Source organism: Nerophis lumbriciformis, linkage group LG32 (assembly GCF_033978685.3).
Source record: "Nerophis lumbriciformis linkage group LG32, RoL_Nlum_v2.1, whole genome shotgun sequence".
Classification (NCBI taxonomy): Eukaryota; Metazoa; Chordata; class Actinopteri; order Syngnathiformes; family Syngnathidae; genus Nerophis; species Nerophis lumbriciformis.
Window position 1 is genome coordinate 8,199,266 of NC_084579.2, and position 26,585 is coordinate 8,225,850.

At 40.0% G+C, this 26,585-nt stretch overlaps 1 protein-coding gene across 1 annotated transcript in view; it reads right to left on the reverse strand.

Moving 5' to 3' along the window:
- Nucleotides 1-25,966, reverse strand: part of cabp1b (calcium binding protein 1b) — a 69,432-nt gene extending 43,466 nt beyond the window's left edge. The window contains exon 1 of the mRNA XM_061926973.1: nt 25,490-25,966. Coding sequence (XP_061782957.1) covers nt 25,490-25,939 — 450 coding nt within the window. The 5' untranslated portion in view covers nt 25,940-25,966. The remainder of the gene's footprint in view (nt 1-25,489) is intronic.
- Between the last annotated feature and the right edge of the window lie 619 nt (nt 25,967-26,585).

Sequence of the window (26,585 nt, forward strand, 5' to 3'; positions counted from 1 at the left end):
GGAAGCTCATCTTGTATTTGACATTGTTTATAGGGTTAGGCGCAATAATTGTTCAACTTTCGGTCTGCAACATTTTCAATTTATGAACGTACAACTGTTTGTTTATGTAAAACTGTTTGTTTATTTTGTTGACCACTGACCGAAGAATAATAATAAACTAAATATAGGTCCGCGTTATAGGACGCATTAAATGTGGCATATTATTATTACCGTATTTTTCGGAGTATAAGTCGCACCCGAGTATAAGTCGCACCTGCCGATAATGCATAATAAAGAAGGAAAAAAACATATATAAGTCGCATTTTTTGGGGAAATTTATTTGATAAAAGCCAACACCAAGAATAGACATTTGAAAGGCAATTTAAAATAAATAAAGAATAGTGAACAACAGGCTGAATAAGTGTACGTTATATGAGGCATAAATAACCAACTGGTATGTTAACGTAACATATTATGGTAAGAGTCATTCAAATAACTATAACATATAGAACATGCTATACATTTACCAAACAATCCGTCACTCCTAATCGCTAAATCCCATGAAATCTTATACGTCTAGTCTCTTACGTGAATGAGCTAAATAATATTATTTGAAATTTTACGCTAATGTGTTAATAATTTCACACATAAGTCGCTCCTGAGTATAAGTCGCACTCCCGGCCAAACTATGAAAAAAACTGCGACTTATAGTCCGAAAAATAAGGTATTGAAAAAAAAAGAAAAGTAAAACACCTAAAACACAAAGCGTTTTAAGCTAAATTTATTGCGACGTTATGCTTAGTACTTTTAACACACCCCCTTATGGTTGAGAAATTCACATTAGTCGCTTAAAAACCTCTAAAGGTTTAGTGGCCACATGCGTGGACAGCACTTTTTAGCGTTTATTTCCAAAATTGTGTACACTAGTAAATTGGGGTCTTATGGCCACTTATGTGGACACTTATACTGCCATCTGGTGGTGTCAGAAGAATATAACATACAATGGAATTTGGAGAAAAAAAAAGTGTTAAAATAAGAATTAGCATGTCACTAAATATGGAGTACACGTTTGTGTACTTATGGACTAAGTACATCATATCAAAAGATGATTCTTAGTTTTTATTCTAATTAGGGTCCAATAAGCCCAAATAGCAAACAGAAATGAAAAAAAGCATGTAAACAAACCGCTTGGGCCTTAAGAGGTTAAATCATTTTGGTCTTGACCTCTGTATGAATGATGAGATTATCGCAGATCTTCAAGATGCAACCTTTTAAATCAAATGTGAATAATAAGATATTGAGACTGATTTGGTGGATTTAAAGATTCCTTTTTTTTTTATCAATAAACAAAATTGTAAATGAGTATTTGGTGGGTTGATTTTGAAATGTATTGTATTTTGTATGATGATGTATATTTTAACTGTGGGTCCCTGTCCATAAACTGTGTGCTTATCGGGATGACCTTTTTGCAGAACGGACTCTGATATTAACAAAAGAAGCTCTAATGTAATACAAAACTATGTCTGTCTGTAAATAAATAAATACATTTTAAAGAATTAAAACAATTTTTATTTTTTTATTTTTTTAAACCCCTTCATTGTGGTTTACATAAAATGTAATGGTAGTTCTTTGGTCAAAATGTTGCATAGATGATGTTTTACAGATCATCTTCAAGTAGCTTTCTGACAGTCGCTTCAGGATGCGCCGTTTTGTGGGCGGTCTTATTTACGTGGCTCACCTTCGACAGCGTCTTCTCCCCGTCATCTTTGTTGTAGCGGCGTAGCGTGCAAGGACGGGAGTGGAAGAAGTGTCAAAAGATGGAGCTAACTGTTTTAATGACATTCAGACTTTACTTCAATCATTAACGGAGCAGCATCTCCTCATCCGGGAACAACAACACCGGAAATTTGTCCTGGGAAAAACCGTCCGACCAGAACTCTCTAATAACTAAAGTTCCTTAGGTGAATAATGTACACTCACTACACCGGTATGTTTTAGCGCTTTCATGGCGAGTTTACTGACAGATATAAGTAAGAACTTTACACTACTTTATATTAGAAATGGCCACAGCGGAGGATGAATGTCCCATAACAAGAAGATAGAGAAAAAGAAGAAGCTTATCGACTACGGCGTCGTCACAGACTACAAAGGCGGTATTGCGCAAATTTTCAGGACTTATGCAGATCTCAAATACACATCAGCAGGTACCAGAAGGTAAGAAAAGTTGCTTTTGCATAATTTGTCTGCTAAGGGGTGCCATTTTGCGGTCCTTATACACACACCATAGTAATACTCGTATCTCTGACTACGGTAGCGGTAATGCGCCGACAATCCATCAAGCGGTGCGGCTTCAAAGTCATACTAAAACATTTTGACAGATTTTTGAGCGCCGTGTGTAATGTTCTATTCTCAATGGAACATTTAAAGGGGAACATTATCACCAGACCTATGTAAGTGTCAATATATACCTTGATGTTGCAGAAAAAAGACCATATATTTTTTTAACCGATTTCCGAACTCTAAATGGGTGAATTTTGGCGAATTAAACGCCTTTCTATTATTCGCTCTCGGAGCGATGACGTCACAACGTGACGTCACATCGGGAAGCAATCCGCCATTTTCTCAAACACCGAGTCAAATCAGCTCTGTATTTTCCGTTTTTTCGACTGTTTTCCGTACCTTGGAGACATCATGCCTCGTCGGTGTGTTGTCGGAGGGTGTAACAACACGAACAGGGACGGATTCAAGTTGCACCAGTGGCCCAAAGATGCGAAAGTGGCAAGAAATTGGACGAAATTTGTTCCGCACACTTTACCGACGAAAGCTATGCTACGACAGAGATGGCAAGAATGTGTGGATATCCTGCGACACTCAAAGCAGATGCATTTCCAACGACAAAGTCAAAGAAATCTGCCGCCAGACCCCCATTGAATCTGCCGGAGTGTGTGAGCAATTCAGGGACAAAGGCCCTCGGTAGCACGGCAAGCAATGGCGGCAGTTTGTTCCCGCAGACGAGCGAGCTAAACCCCCTATCGACCCTAGCTTCCCTGGCCTGCTGACATCAACTCCAAAACTGGACAGATCAGCTTTCAGGAAAAGAGCGCGGATGAGGGTATGTCTACAGAATATATTGATTGATGAAAACTGGGCTGTCTGCACTCTCAAAGTGCATGTTAAATGATAATGATAAATGGGTTGTACTTGTATAGCGCTTTTCTACCTTCAAGGTACTCAAAGCGCTTTGACACTACTTCCACATTTACCCATTCACACACACATTCACACACTGATGGAGGGAGCTGCCATGCAAGGCGCTACCAGCACCCATCAGGAGCAAGGGTGAAGTGTCTTGCTCAGGACACAACGGACATGACGAGGTTGGTACTAGGTGGGGATTGAACCAGGGACCCTCGGGTCGCGCACGGCCAGTTGTTGCCAAATGTATTTCATATGCTGTAAACCTAGTTCATAGTTGTTAGTTTCCTTTAATGCCAAACAAACACATACCAATCGTTGGTTAGAAGGCGATCGCCGAATTCGTCCTCGCTTTCTCCCGTGTCGCTGGCTGTCGTGTCGTTTTCGTCGGTTTTGCTTGCATACGGTTCAAACCGATATGGCTCAATAGCTTCAGTTTCTTCTTCAATTTCGTTTTCGCTACCTGCCTCCACACTACAACCATCCGTTTCAATACATGCGTAATCTGTTGAATCGCTTAAGCCGCTGAAATCCGAGTCTGAATCCGAGCTAATGTCGCTATAGCTTGGTGTTCTTTCCGCCATGTTTGTTTGTGTCGGCATCACTATGTGACGTCACAGGAAAATGGACGGGTGTATATAACGATGGTTAAAATCAGGCACTTTGAAGCTTTTTTTTAGGGATATTGCGTGATGGGTAAAATTTTGAAAAAAACTTCGAAAAATAAAATAAGCCACTGGGAACTGATTTTTAATGGTTTTAACCATTCTGAAATTGTGATAATGTTCCCCTTTAAAGTTCTGGTGTTGTTTACTGGCCTCATATTGCACTCTACACGTACCTCTTATGTGTGACTGCCATCTACTGGTCACACTTATCATCGCACCGTGTACCAAATAAAATTGCTTCGAGGTCGGTAAGCACAACCAGAATTATTCCGTACATTAGGCGCACCGGGTTATAAGGCACACTGTCGACTTTTGAGAAAATGAAATTATTTTAAGTGCGCCTTATAGTCCGAAAATACGGTAATTCATTTTAATTGTATGCTCGTCGCTACAATGGATTATTTGTTCTTACATGAATTTGTGTAAATGTTGTATAAACAGTCTCACTAGTATAAAGACGACATTTATAAGGTTTTTTTTAAATTACAAAACAATATTTTACATAAAAATTAATGCATTTTGAAGGACAAAAGTTCATGGATGGAAGACATTTTGCTTGTTTCACGTTAATGATGATGAATGCATGTCACCCATTTGCATTTTTATGCCGTTTTCGATCATTTTTCTGCAAAGGCTTTTTCACGTCTGCCAATTGAGTACATCATCGCCTCGTGTGTTGCTCACTGGGTGAATCATGGCGCCTCGCACCGCAGGCTCATTGTGAACTTCAGAAGTCATCAGACGTCACACACACGAGCCGTCAGACCCTATAACGTCACGCCAGTGTGTGTGTGTGTGTGTGTGTGTGTGTGTGTGTGTGTGTGTGTGTGTGTGTGTACGTACGTGTGTTTTGTCCGCTTCACGTCCTCATCTCACTGGCATTTACATAATTCTGTATCAATGCTGAATTGGTTTCATAAGAAATGTTAGAATAAATCATAATCATATTGAATAGAATGATATAGTGTAAAACATTATATAAAATATACATTAATATCAAATAAACTCACATCAATTTTAATGATCATTTTAATTTGATTACCGTATTTTCCGGACTATATATAAACCGCACTTTCCGTTTTATTGTCTCCTCCGTTGCCACAAATAGCTAACACAAAGTAGTTTTTCGTAAAATCCATCTTTTTGTGAAAGTTTGTGGGGTGAAGCAGGACTAATCTTTGCACACACTCGAAGCGACTTCTCCACAGATGAAGGCACATTGCCGCGAATTATAAAAGTTAAAAGTAAAGGACTTTTTACTTCAAACGTGACTTGTGCTTTGTGTCTTACATTAGAAGGCTAAGCTAGCTACACAACAACTTGCGCTAACATTGCTAACATATAATTTACACATTTCTAACCTACTGTTATTACTTGCTGTTTTATTGTCTCCTCCACTGGCACAAATAGTAAACACAAAGTAGTTTTTCGTAAAATCCATCTTTTTGTGAAAGTTTGTGGGTGAAGCAGGACTAATCTTTGCACACACTCGAAGCGACTTCTCCACAGATGAAGGCACATTGCTGCGAACTATAAAAGTTAAAAGTAAAGGACTTTTTACTTCAAACGTGACTTGTGCTTTGTGTCTTACATTAGAAGGCTAAGCTAGCTACACAACAACTTGCGCTAACATTGCTAACATATAATTTGCACATTTCTAACCTACTGTTATTACTTGCTGTTTTATTGTCTCCTCCACTGGCACAAATAGCTAACACAAAGTAGTTTTTCGTAAAATCCATCTTTTTGTGAAAGTTTGTGGGTGAAGCAGGACTAATCTTTGCACACACTCGAAGCGACTTCTCCACAGATGAAGGCACATTGCTGCGAACTATAAAAGTTAAAAGTAAAGGACTTTTTACTTCAAACGTGACTTGTGCTTTGTGTCTTACATTAGAAGGCTAAGCTAGCTACACAACAACTTGCGCTAACATTGCTAACATATAATTTACACATTTCTAACCTACTGTTATTACTTGCTGTTTTATTGTCTCCTCCACTGGCACAAATAGTAAACACAAAGTAGTTTTTCGTAAAATCCATCTTTTTGTGAAAGTTTGTGGGTGAAGCAGGACTAATCTTTGCACACACTCGAAGCGACTTCTCCACAGATGAAGGCACATTGCCGCAAATTATAAAAGTTAAAAGTAAAGGACTTTTTACTTCAAACGTGACTTGTGCTTTGTGTCTTACATTAGAAGGCTAAGCTAGCCACACAACAACTCACGCTAACATTGCTAACGCATCATTCACACATTTCTAACCTACTGTTATTACTTGCCGTTTTATTGTCTCCTCCGTTGCCACAAATAGTTAACACAAAGTAGTTTTTCGTAAAATCCGTCTTTTTGTGAAAGTTTGTGGGTGAAGCAGGACTAATCTTTGCACACACTCGAAGCGACTTCTCCACAGATGAAGGCACATTGCCGCAAATTATAAAAGTTAAAAGTAAAGGACTTTTTACTTCAAACGTGACTTGTGCTTTGTGTCTTACATTAGAAGGCTAAGCTAGCTACACAACAACTCACGCTAACATTGCTAACGCATCATTCACACATTTCTAACCTATTGTTATTACTTGCCGTTTCATTGTCTCCTCCGTTGCCACAAATAGTTAACACAAAGTAGTTTTTCCTAACATCCGTTTTTTTGTGAAAGTTTGTGGGTGAAGCAGGACTAATCTTTGCACACACTCGAAACGACTTCTCCACAGATGAAGGCACATTGCCGCAAATTATAAAAGTTAAAAGTAAAGGACTTTTTACCTGAAACGTGACTTGTGCTTTGTGTCTTACATTAGAAGGCAAAGGTAGCTACACAACAACTCACGCTAACATTGCTAACGTATCATTCACACATTTCTAACCTACTGTTATTACTTGCTGTTTCATTGTCTCCTCCGTTGCCACAAATAGTTAACACAAAGTAGTTTTTCGTAAAATCCATCTTTTTGTGAAAGTTTGTGGGTGAAGCAGGACTAATCTTTGCACACACTCGAAGCGACTTCTCCACAGATGAAGGCACATTGCCTCAAATTATAAAAGTTAAAAGTAAAGGACTTTTTACTTCAAATGTGACTTGTGCTTTGTGTCTTACATTAGAAGGCTAAGGTAGCTACACAACAACTCGCGCTAACATTGCTAACATATAATTTACACATTTCTAACCTACTGTTATTACTTGCTGTTTTATTGTCACCTCCACTGGCACAAATAGTAAACACAAAGTAGTTTTTCCTAACATCCGTCTTTTTGTGAAAGTTTGTGGGTGAAGCAGGACTAATCTTTGCACACACTCGAAGCGACTTCTCCACAGATGAAGGCACATTGCCGCAAATTATAAAAGTTAAAAGTAAAGGACTTTTTACTTCAAATGTGACTTGTGCTTTGTGTCTTACATTAGAAGGCTAAGGTAGCTACACAACAACTCGCGCTAACATTGCTAACATATAATTTACACATTTCTAACCTACTGTTATTACTTGCTGTTTTATTGTCACCTCCACTGGCACAAATAGTAAACACAAAGTAGTTTTTCCTAACATCCGTCTTTTTGTGAAAGTTTGTGGGTGAAGCAGGACTAATCTTTACACACACTTGAAGCGACTTCTCCACAGATGAAGGCACATTGCCGCAAATTCTATAAGTTAAGAGTAAAGGACTTTTTAATTCAAACGTTTGTCTCTTACATTAGAATAGAATAGAAAGTACTTTATTGATCCCTGGGGGAAATTCAGCACCACAGTTCGCTCACAATAGACAATAATAATAATAAATCATATAATACATATAATATATTATATATATAATATATGAATAATATAAATATATTATACATATATTCTACATTTAAGTGCAGTCAAGAAGGAACATATGCATTATACAGTCTGATGGCTGTCGGTATGAAGGATTGGATACATTAGAAGGCTAAGGTAGCTACACAACAGCTAACATTACTAACAAATCATTCCGTGGTTTGATTTCAAATGTTCCAGACTTTTACAGATCCCAAATACCCACAAGCAGGTACCACATAGGTAAGAAAAGTTGGTTTTGCATAAGCAAAAGTGTCCAAAATATTAAATGATGATGCTTTTTTGTGAATATGACGTCATCTTTCCTTATTTTTCACACAGATCCTCCATTAAAACCCTCACATTTCCAATTTGAGTCATGTTTTGTCCTTATTTGTCTCCGTAATCCGTGTCTATTTAGCGTCAGGTCGACATCAATATTTTGCATCACTGGTGTGTATCACGAGCAAGCTCCATGTCTAATCCTGGCAGGGGGGGAAAAAAAGATGGTGAGGATTTACACCCCGGGGGAATTTTAGTGTGTCTCGCGTGCCAGCGTGGTTTCAAAAATATCCATCAGTGTCTAAAAATAGCACGTTACGCTCAAGAGACATATGCTGCACTCAATATTTCTTACATGGCTCCTACTAAAAATATGATATCCGCCTTTTAAGCGACGCATGAAGTGCTTCTTGCTAGGGAGCATCAAGGTCAGAGTGACCCTGGAAGATGGAGGAAGGGGAGGGGAATAAAAAGGAAAAAAAGATGCAAGGAGCTGGTCGTGCTTCACGTTGTATCGTCAGTGCTGCCATGTTGCATCAACACACATGAACGTGACAGCGCTCAGAACATTTCTTCTTTTCTTACTTGTCTTCTACTCGAGTAGTTTTGATGTCTCTTTGTGACACTGCAGCTACCAAACATTGCAGTACAAACGCATCTGGCGCCCTCTGCTGGTCAATGTCTAAAACGCCAGAACATGACATCACAGGTTAATTTGGTCTTTCCCAGCTTCAATCGTTTTTTTAAATTTTAAATCCATACTATTACAATTTATTTACCTGTATAATATAGTATTTACTTATATGTCCTTGTATTTTTTTTATTTTTTTTTATTGTAAGCTCAAAAAAAATAAAAATAATATAAAAAAATAAACATACACATACAAAAAGGCATGTGGTGTCAATTTACACTCAAAACACAAACAAATGTGCTTCCTTGCCATATAAAGCGCTACAATCTACACCACAGGTGTCAAACTCAAGGTCCGGGGGCCAAATATGGTCCGCCACATTTTTTTATGTGGCCCCGCGAAAGCCTAGAAATGATATGCGTTAATAACATGCTTAATATTTTCTTACTAAATATATTTATTTCCCTTTTGACATTAAAAATGCATGCAAGTGCATATCTTTTAAAATTCAATATTATCAAAATATAAATATTATATTATCACATATTCCAATTTTTTTTTTGTTAAAATAAAGATAAATACTGTACTTAAATATCAGCTTGACTTATGATTTTTTTTATTAAATTAACAATCAAATTATAGACTGTAAAATTTACATTAGATTTTACGGTTAACTTCTGCCGACTGAGTTTTTTTTTTACTGTAAAATCAGCTTTGATACTGTTTTTTTTCCCATAGACAGTAAGACACTAAAACATAAAAAAAAAAAAACAACATTAAAACAACAAGATTTTACGGTAAAAAAACAACAACTGGCAGCTCTGTTGCATGAACTTTACCGCTAAAAACAGTGGTATTGTTTTTCCATTTATTCAATTTTTTTATATACTGTAAAAAAATAACAACATTGCTTTTACTGAAAAATTCTGGTGACTGAGCTGCCAGTTTTTAAAGTAAAATGTAAAGATTTTTTTTGCAGCTTACGTACATTTTTTTTTATTGTAAATGTATTATATATATATATATATATATATATATATATATATATATATATATATATATATATATATATATATATATATATATATATATATTCATATATTACTCATTGTTAAACGCGGCCCTCTGAAGGCAACCATAACTCAATGAAAACCAGTTTGACATCCCTGGTCTAGACAGCAGATGGACCAAAAAAAAACAAAAAACAGAAATAAATAAACAAATGAATGAACAATACCATTATTTATCTACATATAATATTATATTATAACATTCTATAATTTAAATAAATACTAAATAATATAAAACATATTTAAGTTAAGGCATTCATGTGTACATAAAAATAAGATGGTATATATAGCATATGCTTGCTTTACTCAGAACATATGGAATATTATAATATATACATCAAAATTATGTCATTAAAACCATAAAACATACAAATAAAAACAAGTGTAATCCTAGTAGTAGTTTCATATATTTGAGAGTGCATGAGATTTTGCAATACTTGGCCCAAAGTTGCCTTAAATGAGACCATATTTAATAACTTAAGCTGTTTCAATGCACACTGCATACTACTACTAATATCAATTGTAAAAATACTCCTGCTACTACTAATAAAAATGCATGGCCCAATGTTGCCTTTGATGAAACCATATTTGATCACTGAAGTAGCTGTTTTAATGCACCCTGCATACAAATACTAATACAAATACTAATAGTAAAAATACTCCTGCTACTATACCAGGGGTCGGCAACCCAAAATGTTGAAAGAGCCATATTGGACCAAATATACAAAAACAAATCTGTCTGGAGCCGCAAAAAATTTAAAGACATACTACATACATAGTGTGTCATGGAATTAAGAGGACTTAAAGTAAACTAAATGACCTCAAATATAGCTACAAATGAGGCATAATGATGCAATATGTACATATAGCTAGCCTAAATAGCCTGTTAGCATCGATTAGCTTGCAGTCATGCAGTGACCAAATATGTCTGATTAGCACTCCACACAAGTCAATAACATCAACAAAACTCACCTTTCATGCACATCCTTAAAAGTTTGGTGGACAAAATGAGACAGAAAAAGAAGTGGCATAAAACATTGTCCTAGAAAGTCGGAGAAAGTTATACATGTAAACAAACTAAGGTGAGTTCAAGGACCGCCAAAATTAGTAGGACAAAACGGCGCTCGCAAAATACTCGAATCAGTGAAGGATGTTTAATATAAACAGTGTGCTTTGTAACAATTAGGGAGGTTTGTGTCATGTTTGTCCTCCTACAGAAACCATATTAAAACAAAAATAGATTTTTTTCCCCCTCATCTTTTTCCATTTTTCATAAATTTTTTTGAAAAAGCTCCAGAGAGCCACTAGGGCGGCGCTAAAGAGCCGCCCCCTGTACTATACTAACAATACACTAACCAATATACTAACAATGTTGCCTTTGATGGAACCACATTTGGTTACTTAAGTAGCTGTTTCAATGCACCCTGCATACTACTACTAATATCAATAGTAAAAATACTCCTGCTACTACAAATAAAAATGCATGGCCCAATGTTGCCTTTAATGGAACCACATTTGATAAGTGAAGTAACTGTTTTAATGCACCCTGCATACAAATACTAATACCACTACTAATTGTAAAAATACACCTGCTATCAGTACTACTAATATTACTAAAACAGTACCAACCCTAATACTAATACTACAAATATTTATACTAATACTACTAAATGGCCCAGTGTTGCCTTTATTAAGACCGTAACCTGAGTATCTGTTTCAAATACACCCTGCATACTACTACTAATACCAATATCAAGAATATTTGAACTAATACTACTAATACCAATAATAATGAATGGCCCAATGTTGCCTTTATAAAACCACATTTGGGAACTTAAGCAGCTGTTTCAAGTGCCACCCGGCTCAGCACTACTAATATTACTAATACAGTACCAACCCTAACACTAATACTAAGAATATTTCTACTAATACTACTAAAAATAACAATAAAGCATGGCCAAGTGTTGCCTTTATTAAGAGTAGCTGTTTCAAATACACCTTGTGTCAGAATAATTGTATCTAAGTTATCACAAAACTTTGTGTTGTCATGAGTTCCCGGCGAGAGGACAACAGCTGTCTTTGATCTTACCAAGCAAAAGGCTTGTAAAACTCCACTGTGTAGGATGGGAAGCGACATGAAGGTGTCGGTTTCTTTGATGTATTGTAATCCACAGTAAAGATTTTGTCTTGACCCGAGATTTACAAAGCGGAGAGGAAGCAGGACCTGACTCCCCTCCAGACACCTTTTCTTTGAACTGTTTTGTGACCAAAGGCAGCCGCTGTTTACGACCCCCTTCCTTTAGAAACAGCTGTTGCCATGTAATCAGGAAAAGTCCAAATAAAACAGGAGGCGTACAATCTTTCGTCAGAGCATGGTGGGAGACTGTACAAGACTACAGCCCAGACGTTTCTCTTCAATTGAGCCAAATTTAATTCTGTCTCTGTTTAATTCCTTGCTTCTTTGTCTGTCATCAGTGTTTGAACCTGACACCTTGCGTACTACTACTGATACCAATACCAATACCAATACCAATACCAATACCAATAATGAGAATATTTTAACTAATACTACTAGTAACATTAATAATGCATTGTCAGGCTTGTCCCTGACAGTTTGACTGTGTTTTAATTTTTCCTCTGCATTTGTCTTAGTTTTCTGTCAGCGCTTTTATTTTGTCTTCATTTCCTAATTGTCTCCCTGAGTGCTGCTTCCCCTCAGCTGTGGCTGATTGGCACCTGGCCACACCTGGTGCCAATCAGCCAGCTGCTATTTAAACCTGCCTTCCCCTCCAGTCAGTGCTGGATTATTGTCATTGTGGATGTCACTACTACTTGTCGTTGTAGCTCTGTCTATTTTTGTTCACTCTGCTCATGTCATAGTTCCTTCGTGTCACAGTAAGTGTTTTTGTTTCTTGTCGACAGTTAGCCTTTGTGCTATTTTAGTTCATAGCCAAGTTTGTTCTCTGCCTTGTGCACGCCTTTTGTTTGTTTTTTTTGCTATAGTGTTAAATTAAATCATGTTTTCTTTTACCAAGCCTGCCGCCATCTCTGCATCTTGGGGTTCGCCACCAACATACTCTGACATGCATGGTCCATTGTTGCCTTTAATGAAACCATATATTTGGTAACTTAAGTATTTCTTTCAAATGCACCCTGTTCCAAACTTTTAATACCAGTACCAATACTTCAACTTTGCCTACTAATACTACTGATAATACATGGCCAAATGTTCCCTTTAATATCTACAAAATCATACTTGTTATCTGAAGTGTCTGCTTCAAATAAACCATGCATATTAATACCAATAATTGCACTGACACTACTAGTACTCATACTACTAGTTCAAATAAAACATGCCAAATTGCCTTTAATGATCAAGGAATTATACTGTAGTATTAAGTAGCTGTTTCAGACATATCCTGCATGCTACTACTGATGGTAGCAATACTACTACTAATAATACAGATGATATTTCAGTGTGTGCCTTATAAGGGGTTAATTTCTTCATCTTTTTCCCTCCCCTGCAGAGACCATAACAAAAAATTCTGTGGCCGCCTCCAGTCTTTCATATTCAGGTCTTGACGGTCTATTTTTAGCCCCAACCACTGGCGGTTCTACTGTGGCTCGTATATGCAGATCTTCATATTACGTAAGAAAATAAGTAAGTTTTGTTGTGTGCGTCGCCCTGCCACATCCACTCACGGACTTTTCTTGAGGTGTTTTTCAACCACTGTGCCGCGGCACACTAGTGTGCCGTGAGATACAGTCTGGTGTGCCGTGGGAGATGAGCTAATTTCACCTATTTGGGTTAAAAATATTTTTTGCAAGCCAGTAATTATAGTCTGCAAATGATGTGTTGTTGTTGAGTGTCGGTGCTGTCTAGAGCTCGGCAGAGTAACCGTGTAATACTCTTCCATATCAGTAGGTGGCTAATTGCTTTGTAGATGTCGGAAACAGCGGGAGGCAGTGTGCAGGTAAAAAGGTGTCTAATGCTTAAACCAAAAATAAACAACAGGTGAGTGCCCCTAAGAAAAGTCATTGAAGCTTAAGGAAGGCTATGCAGAACGAAACTACAAATGAACTGGCTACACAGTAAATAAAAAAACGAATGCTGGACGACAGCAAAGACTTACTGTGGAGCAAAGACAATGTACATCCGAACATGACGTGTCAATCAACAATGTCCCCACAAAGAAGGATTAAAAACAACTGAAATATTCTTGATTGGTAAAACAAATAGATCGCTCAAAGGACGACATGAAACTGCTACAGGAAAATACCAAAATAAGAGAAAAAGCCACCAAAATAGGAGCGCAAGACAAGAACTAAAACACTACACACAGGAAAACAGCAAAAAAGTCCAAATAAGTCAGGGCGGGATGTGACAGGTGGTGACAGTACACCTACGTTGAGACAAGAGCTATACTGATGCATGCTTGGTTATGGTTTAAAGTCATATCCAACAACGACTTTTTACTGTCAACTAAGTTTAGTTTTTGAATGATTTCTGCTGGTTGTGTGCCTCCGCATTTTTTCAACGCAAAAAATGTGCCTTGGCTCGAAAAACACTGATATAGGGTATATAGTACAATGTAGTGTTATTTTGCTCTTTGATCAAAAACTATGAACACTACAATTACTTTTGTACTTTTGAGGTTTTTTTTTTCTTATATTCTTCAGAGAAACACCCGACACAGCTCTCGGTATGATGCATTAAAATAGTATTAGCTGAATATACCAGTGTCATTAGGTCAATCAATCAATCAATCAATCAATCAATCAATGTTTACTTATATAGCCCTAAATCACGAGTGTCTCAAAGGGCTGCACAAGCCACAACGACATCCTCGGCTCAGATTCCACATCAGGGCAAGGAAAAACTCAACTCAATGGGACAATGAGAAACCGGGCGACCGGTGTAATGGACGTCGAGTGGATCTAGCATAATATTGTGAGAGTCCAGTCCATAGTGGATCTAACATAATAGTGTGAGAGTCCAGTCCATAGTGGATCTAACATAATAGTGAGAGTCCAGTCCATAGTGGATCTAACATAATAGTGAGAGTCCAGTCCATAGTGGATCTAACATAATAGTGTGAGAGTCCAGTCCATAGTAGATCTAACATAATAGTGAGAGTCCAGTCCATAGTTGATCTAACATAATGATGTGATAGTCCAGTCCATAGTGGATCTAACATAATAGTGTGAGAGTCCAGTCCATAGTGGATCTAGCATAATAGTGTGAGTACAGTCCATAGTGGATCTAACATAATAGTGAGAGTCCAGTCCATAGTGGATCTAACATAATAGTGTGAGAGTCCAGTCCATAGTGGATCTAACCTAATAGTGAGAGTCCAGTCCATAGTGGATCTAACATAATAGTGAGAGTCCAGTCCATAGTGGATCTAACATAATAGTGTGAGAGTCCAGTCCATAGTGGATCTAACATAATAGTGAGAGTCCAGTCCATAGTTAATCTAACATAATGATGTGATAGTCCAGTCCATAGTGGATCTAACATAATAGTGTGAGAGTCCAGTCCATAGTGGATCTAGCATAATAGTGTGAGTACAGTCCATAGTGGATCCAACATAATAGTGAGAGTCCAGTCCATAGTGGATCTAACATAATAGTGTGAGAGTCCAGTCCATAGTGGATCTAACATAATAGTGAGAGTCCAGTCCATAGTGGATCTAACATAATAGTGAGAGTCTAGTCCATAGTGGATCTAATATAATAGTGTGAGAGTCCAGTCCATAGTGGATCTAACATAATAGTGTGAGAGTCCAGTCCATAGTGGATCTAACATAATAGTGAGAGTCCAATCCATAGTGGATCTAACATAATAGTGAGAGTCTAGTCCATAGTGGATCCAACATAATAGTGTGAGAGTCCAGTCCATAGTGGATCTAGCATAATAGTGTGAGAGTCCAGTCCATAGTGGATCTAACATAATAGTGAGAGTCCAGTCCATAGTGGATCTAACATAATAGTGAGAGAGTCCAGTCCATAGTAGATCTAACATAATATTGTGAGAGTCCAGTCCATAGTGGATCTAACATAATAGTGAGAGAGTCCAGTCCATAGTGGATCTAACATAATAGTGTGAGAGTCCAGTCCATAGTGGATCTAACATAATAGTGTGAGAGTCCAGTCCATAGTAGATCTAACATAATAGTGAGAGTCCAGTCCATAGTTGATCTAACATAATGATGTGATAGTCCAGTCCATAGTGGATCTAACATAATAGTGTGAGAGTCCAGTCCATAGTGGATCTAGCATAATAGTGTGAGTACAGTCCATAGTGGATCTAACATAATAGTGAGAGTCCAGTCCATAGTGGATCTAACATAATAGTGTGAGAGTCCAGTCCATAGTGGATCTAACCTAATAGTGAGAGTCCAGTCCATAGTGGATCTAACATAATAGTGAGAGTCCAGTCCATAGTGGATCTAACATAATAGTGTGAGAGTCCAGTCCATAGTGGATCTAACATAATAGTGAGAGTCCAGTCCATAGTTGATCTAACATAATGATGTGATAGTCCAGTCCATAGTGGATCTAACATAATAGTGTGAGAGTCCAGTCCATAGTGGATCTAGCATAATAGTGTGAGTACAGTCCATAGTGGATCTAACATAATAGTGAGAGTCCAGTCCATAGTGGATCTAACATAATAGTGTGAGAGTCCAGTCCATAGTGGATCTAACATAATAGTGAGAGTCCAGTCCATAGTGGATCTAACATAATAGTGAGAGTCTAGTCCATAGTGGATCTAATATAATAGTGTGAGAGTCCAGTCCATAGTGGATCTAACATAATAGTGTGAGAGTCCAGTCCATAGTGGATCTAACATAATAGTGAGAGTCCAATCCATAGTGGATCTAACATAATAGTGAGAGTCTAGTCCATAGTGGATCTAACATAATAGTGTGAGAGTCCAGTCCATAGTGGATCTAGCATAATAGTGTGAGAGTCCAGTCCATAGTGGATCTAACATAATAGTGAGAGTCCAGTCCATAGTGGATCTAACATAATAGTGAGAGAGTCCAGTCCATAGTAGATCTAACATAATATTGTGAGAGTCCAGTCCATAGTGGATCTAACATAATAGTGAGAGAGTCCAGTCCATAGTGGATCTAACATAATAGTGTGAGAGTCCAGTCCATAGTGGATCTAACATAATAGTGTGAGAGTCCAGTCCATAGTGGATCTAACATAATAGTGTGAGAGTCCAGTCCATAGTGGATCTAACATAATGGTGTGAGAGTCCAGTCCATAGTGGATCTAACATAATAGTGTGAGAGTCCAGTCCATAGTGGATCTAACATAATAGTGTGAGAGTGCAGTCCATAGTGGATCTAACATAATGGTGTGAGAGTCCAGTCCATAGTGGATCTAACATAATAGTGAGAGAGTCCAGTCCATAGTAGATCTAACATAATATTGTGAGAGTCCAGTCCATAGTGGATCTAACATAATAGTGAGAGAGTCCAGTCCATAGGTGATTTAACATAATAGTAAGAGTCCAGTCGATAGTGGATCTAACATAATAGTGAGAGTCCAGTCCATAGTGGGGCCAGCTGGAGACCATCCCCAGCGGAGACAGGTCAGCAGCGCAGAGACGTCCCCAACCGATGCACAGACGAGCGGTCCACCCCGGGTCCCGACTTTACCTGGTAACAGTTAGAGATGCTACCTCAGTAGGAGCATTTAAGTCCCATCTTAAAACTAATTTGTATACTCTAGCCTTTAAATAGACCCCCCTTTTAGAGCAGTTGATCTGCCGTTTCTTTTCTGCTCTGCCCCCCTCTCTTTTGTGGAGGGGTAGCGGACACAGGTTCGATGGCCACGGATGAAGCGCTGGCTGTCCAAAGTCGGGACCCGGGGTGGACAAAGGGCCCCTAAAAGGCGTACCCCATAGTTTACAGAAGAAACTAGAGCTCTTAAATTATAAAAGGGGGGTCTATTTAAAGGCTAGAGTATACAAATGAGTTTTAAGATGGGACTTAAATGCTTCTACTGAGGTAGCATCTCTAACTGGACAGGTGTACCTAATGAAGCGTCCCGAACCGGATTTGAGGACGAGCTATTTGAGCGCGCTCGTCACCAGGGCGCTGCCGGAGACTATAAATAGAACATCTCTGACCTGACGGATGGATTTTGCATTGAAAACCTCTGAGACTGATTGAATCTCGCGGCCTGGATTGAGATGGGGAGAGAGAGCGAGACCAGTTATTTCTGGCGCACATTAGTGTGCGCGGGGGTAATTGTCTCCTCTTCAGCTTTTTATCAGCCACACCGCTGACGGTGACGGAGGAGGGATTGGAGAGAACCACAAAAAAAGAAGGGTTGAGGAGCAATCAGGGTGAGGGATGATAAGACACACCTTGACACAACCTTGCCAGGTTTTTAAAACCTTCTGGGGTCGTTGCACCGCATTGAGAACTGGGTTGAATATTTTCCCCGTTTAACCGACAGTAACAAGCGTGGTACCTCAAATTGTGATGGGCACCTACTGAATGAATAAAGGTGTCACTGGAGAAGATATTCAGCGGTTCAGACTTTACTTCAATCAATAACGGAGCAGAATCTCCTCATCCGTGGCTCACTGCATAGCCTCTTCAACATCCAATCTCACTGTCAAATATGCCGACGACACCACGGTGCTTGGGCTCATCAGTAATAATGATGAGACAGCATACAATGCAGAGGTCCAACAGCTGGCTTCATGGTGTGCTAACAATAACTTGGTTCTTAACACTAACAAAACCAAAGAACTAATTGTAGACTTCCGCAGGAAAGGGCAGAACAAACACCCTCCACTTTTAATTAATAACAATATCGTAGAAAGGGTCAAGCATTTCAAATTCTTAAGGGTGAACATAACAAAAGATCTATGCTGGGACATAATAGTGAGAGTCCAGTCCATAGTGGATCTAACATAATAGTGTGAGAGTCCAGTCCATAGTGGATCTAACATATTAGTGTGAGAGTCCAGTCCATAGTGGATCTAACATAATAGTGTGAGAGTCCAGTCCATAGTGGATCTAACATAATAGTGTGAGAGTCCAGTCCATAGTGGATCTAACATAATAGTGTGAGAGTCCAGTCCATAGTGGATCTAACATAATAGTGAGAGTCCATTCCATAGTGGATCTAACATAATAGTGTGAGAGTCCAGTCCATAGTGGATCTAACATAATAGTGTGAGAGTGCAGTCCATAGTGGATCTAACATAAAAGTGTGAGAGTCCAGTCCATAGTGGATCTAACATAATAGTGTGAGAGTCCAGTCCATAGTGGATCTAACATAATAGTGAGAGTCCAGTCCATGGTGGATCTAACAAAATAGTGTGAGTCCAGTCCATAGTGGATTTAGTTAATAGTTTGAGAGTCCAGTCCATTGTGGATCTAACATAATAGTGTGAGAGTCCAGTCCATAGTGGATCTAACATAATAGTGAGAGAGTCCAGTCCATAATGGATCTAGCATAATAGTGTGAGAGTCCAGTCCATAGTGGATTGATCTAACATAATAGTGTGAGAGTCCAGTCCAGAGTGGATCTAACATAATAGTGTGAAAGTCCAGTCCATAGTGGATCTAACATAATAGTGTGAGAGTCCAGTCCATAGTGGATCTAACATAATAGTGTGAGAGTTCAGTCCATAGTGGATCTAACATAATAGTGTGAGAGTCCAGTCCATAGTGGATCTAACATAATAGTGTGAGAGTCCAGTCCATAGTGGATTTAGTTAATAGTGTGAGAGTCCAGTCCATAGTGGATTTAGTTAATAGTGTGAGAGTCCAGTCCATAGTGGATTTAGTTAATAGTGTGAGAGTCCAGTCCATAGTGGATTTAGTTAATAATGATGAGACAGCATACAATGCAGAGGTCCAACAGCTGGCTTCATGGTGTGCTAACAATAACTTGGTTCTTAACACTAACAAAACCAAATAACTAACTGTAGACTTCCGCAGGAAAGGGCAGAACAAACACCCTCCACTTTTAATTAATAACAATCTCGTAGAAAGGGTCAAGCGTTTCAAATTCTTAGGGGTGAACATAACAGAAGATCTATGCTGGGACATTAACACTGCTTCTACAGTCGGAAAGGCCCAACAACGTCTTTTTTTTTGAGGAAACTAAAATGCGCAAACATTCCGCAGAAATCAATGGTCAACTTTTACAACTGTGCCATCAGCAGTGTCCTCACTTACAGATTTTAGTGTGGTTTGCTAGCTGCACTAAAGCGAACCAACAGGCCCTCCAGCGAGTGGTTAAAGCGGCGGGGAAAATTACAAGGACGATACTCCCAGAGATGAGTGCCATGTACACAACTCGCTGCCTAAAGCAAGTACACAACATCCTGAAGGACAGATACCACCCAGCACATGGCCTCTTCAACCTGCTACCCTCTGGAAGGAGGTATAGATCGATTCGCGCCAGGACCACCAGAATGTCTCACAGTCTGTATCCCCAGGCTGTGAGACTGCTAAATGAACAGCCTGCCCCCGGACCATCTTATTACCTCACTCTTCACCACCTCAATAATTGTGCTCTGGACATTGCATTGCTGCAACATCAACGTAACACCCATAAGACATCTGACTGTTCCCACCCCCACGTGCCTCTATTCGCCATCTTCCTGACAATGCTAAAATGCTAAACTGTAAACTATTGTCAACCTGCACATCAATGCAGTTTCTATGCCGCTGGACAAAGCTCAAACAAAATCTTGTTGTTCATGTATGACTTAAGTATTATTATGACAATGACAATAAAGGAATTGATTGATTGATTGACTAGTGGCCCGTGAAAAACCGTCCAACCGGAACTCTCTGATAACTAAAGTTCCTTGGGTGAATAATGTAAACTCACTACACCGGTATGTTTTTAGCGCTTTTATGGCGAGATATAAGTTAGAACTTTACACTACTTTATATTATAAATGCCCCAAGGCGAGAAGCTAGAGACAAAGATTAAGCTTATCGACTACGGCGTTGGCACGGACTACAATGGCGGACAGATCAGCAGGTACCAGAAGGTAAGAAAAGTTGGTTTTCTGTCGGGCTCTGCGTGACCTTGATTTGACCGTTGAATGTCAGTCATTTCCCCAACAACAATATGGATCCAACATTGTCTCAATTGACAAATATAACGCTTTTTCAACGTTGTTTCCAAGTCCTTGTCATGTCTGTGTAATCATGTTTTGTTTTGTTTAGTTATTGGACTCTTTAGTTTCTGGCTTTTCACTCCCTTGTCTTGTTTCCATGGTTACCCATTAGTTTTCACCTGCCCTCACGACTTACGCACCTGTCTTTAATCATGTCACTATTATTTAAACCCATTGTTGCCAGGAAGTCTCCCTGGCGACACCATACCCCTGTCACACTCTGTTTACCTCTGCGTACTTCATGCCCTGTCCAAGTAAGTTTTTTCGATTCATGCCACAGTTAGCGACTTTTGTTCATGTCCTTAGTTTTTTGCCCTCGTGCAAGTATTGGTTTCATTTGTCAAGTTTGTACTTCCGCCTTGTGCGCACCTTTAGTTTGTTCTTTTTGTTATAGTAAAATTAAATATGTCTTCACCTTCACGCCATGTCTGGTCCAAATGTTAATTTGCACCACGGGAGAACAAACCACGCCATAATCCAAGTCTTGACAGTCCTCAGTAGAAGCATTTAAGTCCCATCTTAAAACTCATTTGTATACTGTAGCCTTTAAATAGACCCCCCCTTTTAGACCAGTTGATCTGCCGTCTCTTTCCTGCTCTGCCCCCCTTCGTGGAGAGGGGGGCACAGATTAGGTGACCACAGATGACGCGCTAGCTGTTCAAAGTGGGGCCCTGGGGTGGACCACTCATCTGTGCATCAGTTGAGGACGTCTCTGCACTGCTGACTTGTCTCCACTCAAGACGATCTCCGGCTGGCCCCACTATGGACTGGACTCTCACACTATTATGTTAGATCCACTATGGACTGGACTCTCACTATTATGTTAGATCCACTATGGACTGGACTCTCACTATTATGTTAGATCCACTATGGACTGGACTCTCACTATTATGTTAGATCCACTATGGACTGGACTCTCACTATTATGTTAGATCCAATATGGACTGGACTCTCACACTATTATGTTAGATCCACTATGGACTGGACTCTCACACTATTATGTTAGATCCACTAAGAACTGGACTCTCACTATTATGTTAGATTCGCTATGGACTGGATTCTCACACTCTTATGTTAGATCCACTATGGACTGGACTCTCACACTATTATGTTAGATCCACTATGGACTGGACTCTCACATTATTATGGTAGAACCACTATGGACTGGACTCTCACACTATTATGTTAGATCCACTATGGACTGGACTCTCACACTATTATGTTAGATCAACTATGGACTGGACTCTCACACTATTATGTTAGATCCACTATGGACTGGACTCTCACATTATTATGGTAGAACCACTATGGACTGGACTCTCACACTATTATGTTAGATCCACTATGGACTGGACTCTCACACTATTATGTTAGATCCACTATGGACTGGACTCTCACACTATTATGCTGATCCAGTCGACGTCCATTGCACCGGTCGCCCAGAGAGAGGGGGAGGGGGGTTGGGTGCTGAGAAAGGTGCCTACAAATATAATGAATTATTATCATTATTATTATAACTCCACATGTGTTCATTCATAGTTTTGATGCCTTCAGTGACAATCTACAACGTAAATAGTCATGAAAATAAAGAAAACGCATTGAATGAGGAGAAGGTGTGTTAGAATAATTATGTATAAATTATCACAAAAGTTTCAGTTTTCGGAAACTTCCGGCGAGCAGCTGTATTTGTTGCACCAAGCCAAAGGCTTGTAAAATTCCATTGTGTACAATGGGAGGAGACGGGAGGGGGTTATCTATTGTGATCCAGGACTTGCTCAAGCTCGATCCAGGACCAGCCCAAGCCCGAGGCACCTTTTTCTTTTGTGTTAATGTGACCGAAAACAATGGCCCCGCGACCCCGAAAGGGACAAGCGGTAGAAAATAGATGGATAGATGGATGATTAATAAAAACATTTAACAAAAAATAAGCGATCAGTTGCACACATCCAGGTGTGTTCCTGTCATGCATTAGTTAAACTGCAATGTCAACACCCCCACCCCCCCTCCTTCCAGATGTTTGCCTCTTTAAATTGTGCATCCCTGCTTATTTCCTCACTTTTCCCAATGGACTTCTGCATGGTGTCTTTTTCTCACTGCGTTTATCACCTGAACTTGTCACAGCATGAAGATCTGCAGCAACTTTTTTTTTTAATATCATTTATCATTTTTAATGACTGATTTAAGGGGTTTTAAAACTATTTTGCCTTAGTTTTCGTTGACCACAGATGACACCCTAGCTGTCCAAAGTCGGGACCCGGGGTGGACAACTCATCAGTTGGAGACGTCTCTGTACTGCTGATTTGTCTCCACTCAAGACGATCTCCTGCTGGCCCCACTATGGACTGGACTCTCACTATTATGTTAGATCCACTATGGACTGGACTCTCACTATTATGTTAGATCCACTATGGACTGGACTCTCACTATTATGTTAGATCCACTATGGACTGGACTCTCACTATTATGTTAGATCCACTATGGACTGGACTCTCACTATTATGTTAAATCCACTATGGACTGGACTCTCACACTATTATGTTAGATCCACTATGGACTGGACTCTCACACTATTATGTTAGATCCACTATGGACTGGACTCTCACACTATTATGTTAGATCCACTATGGACTGGACTCTCACACTATTATGTTAGATCCACTATGGACTGGACTCTCACACTATTATGCTAGATCCACTATGTACTGGACTCTCTCACTATTATGTTAGATCCGCTATGGACTGGACTCTCACTATTATGTTAGATCCACTATGGACTGGACTCTCACTATTATGTTGGATCCACTATGGACTGGACTCTCACTATTATGCTAGATCCACTATGGACTGGACTCTCACACTATTATGTTGGATCCACTATGGACTGGACTCTCACACTATTATGTTAGATCCACTATGGACTGGACTCTCACTATTATGTTAGATCCACTATGGACTGGACTCTCACTATTATGTTAGATCCACCATGGACTGGACTCTCACACTATTATGTTAGATCCACTATGGACTGGACTCTCACACTATTATGTTAGATCCACTATAGACTGGACTCTCACACTATTATGTTAGATCCACTATGGACTGGACTCTCACGCTATTAACTAGATCCACTATGGACTGAACTCTCACTATTATGTTAGATCCACTATGTACTGGACTCTCACTATTATGTTAGATCCACTATGGATTGGACTCTCACGCTATTATGTTAAATCCACTATGGACTGGACTCTCACCATTATGTTAGATCCACTATGGACTGGACTCTCACACTATTATGTTAGATCCACTATGGACTGGACTCTCACTATTATGTTAGATCCATTATGGACTGGACTCTCACACTATTATGTTAGATCCACTATGGACTGGACTCTCACTATTATGTTAGATCCACTATGGACTGGACTCTCACACTATTATGCTAGATCCACTATGGACTGGACTCTCACACTATTATGTTAGATCCACTATGGACTGGACTCTCACTCTATTATGTTAGATCCACTATGGACTGGACTATCACACTATTATGTTAGATCCACTATGGACTGGACTCTCACGCTATTAACTAGATCCACTATGGACTGGACTCTCACACTATTATGTTAGATCCACTATGGACTGGACTCTCACGCTATTAACTAGATCCACTATGGACTGGACTCTCACTATTATGTTAGATCCACTATGGACTGGACTCTCACTATTATGTTAGATCCACCATGGACTGGACTCTCACTATTATGTTAGATCCACTATGGACTGGACTCTCACACTATTATGTTAGATCCACTATGGACTGGACTCTCACACTATTATGTTAGATCCACTATGGACTGGACTCTCACACTATAATGTTAGATCCACTATGGACTGGACTCTCACACTATTATGTTAGATCCACTATGGACTGGACTCTCACGCTATTAACTAGATCCACTATGGACTGGACTCTCACACTATTATGTTAGATCCACTATGAACTGGACTCTCACACTATTATGTTAGATCCACTATGGACTGGACTCTCACACTATTATGTTAGATCCACTATGGACTGGACTCTCACACTATTATGTTAGATCCACTATGGACTGGACTCTCACACTATTATGTCAGATCCACTATGGACTGGACTCTCACACTATTATGTTAGATCCACTATGGACTGGACTCTCACACTATTATGCTAAATCCACTATGGACTGGACTCTCACACTATTATGTTAGATCCACTATGGACTGGACTCTCACACTATTATGTTAGATCCACTATGGACTGGACTCACACTATTATGCTGGATCCACTATGGACTGGACTCTCACACTATTATGTTAGATCCACTATGGACTGGACTCTCACACTATTATGTTAGATCCACTATGGACTCCACCCTCCAAGGTTTCTCATTGTCATCCCATTGGGTTGAGTTTTTCCTTGCCCTGATGTGGGATCTGAGCCGAGGATGTCGTTGTGGCTTGTGCAGCCCTTTGAGACACTCCTGATTTAGGGCTATATAAGTAAACATTGATTGATTGATTGATTGATTGATAGTTTTTTAGTGAAGAATGCAAGAATCCCAAAGCAAACGTGCATGTGCTGGCCTTAGTGCAGAGACTGATGAGTCATTTTAAATTGAATGAAAAAAAAAAAAAAAAAGGTATAAACGTACCTGCCCGAACACGGACTTGACGATAGGGTGCAGACTGGCGTCATAGTCGGAAGCGGTGCTGAGCCTCTTGGACCTCCGGCCGGAAGTGGGCCGAGCCGGGGTGTCCGAGCTGAGACTGGATGCTGACCCACCAGCGGCGCCCTTCTTGGCGGTCTGGAAGAAGAACTCGGTGTCGTCTTGGACTTCCTTGCGCGGCTCACCAGCTGGCGCGCCCTTGCGTCCGAGCCCGCTTTTGGACTTGCAGGACTTGCTGCGTGACTTTTGCTTCACCTCCTCCGTGGGCCGGCACAGAGGTCTCCTGGCGCTCGCCTCCTCCTCCACGGAGCCTGATCCTGCCTCCGCGCCTCGCCCTCCGCGCCGGTTCTTCTGGCGGGGTGCGGGATCCGACATGCGCTGGAGCACCGAGGATCTCAGCAGGGACGTGGCGGATTCACTTTTGGGCACGCTCATGTTCCCCCCCACTCCTTCTTCCCCTTCTCCTCCTCCTCCCTGCGGTGTGGCTGCCGGGGTCCTGCGGGTGCGTGGCGCATCAAGCTCAGGACTTTCGCAGCCTCCAAGTTTTGGGTGCGCAGTGGCGGTGGAGGATGAGGAGTGTCACACACACACACGCACACACACACACACACATGAGAGTCCACCATCCCAGTTCGCCGAGGAGACCCACGTCACTGCGGATTATCACGCGCATAATTCGCCAAAAGAGTGAAGAATCCACGGCTAGTGAGTGGGAGGATGTCACTTGTCTGGAAGCTGCACGGACGTGAAACACTTCATTATGGCAATTATTATGCATTTAAATGTTGTTATGATCATTCTAGAGCAGGATCCATCCATCCATCCATTTTTTACCGCTTGTCCCTTTTGGGGTCGAGGGGGGGTGCTGGAGCCCAGGGGCGCCGTTAGGGATTTTGGCCCCCATGAAAAGAATCTTTACAGGGCCCCCAACACAGTGTCATTATTTTTTCTGTATTATAATTTCATCATCATTAGGGGCCTCTCTGGGCCCCCCTTCATCATGGGCCCCTCGAATCCGTCTCCTTTACCCCCCCTTTTCGGCGCCCCTGCTGGAGCCTATCTCAGCTGCATTCGGGCAGAA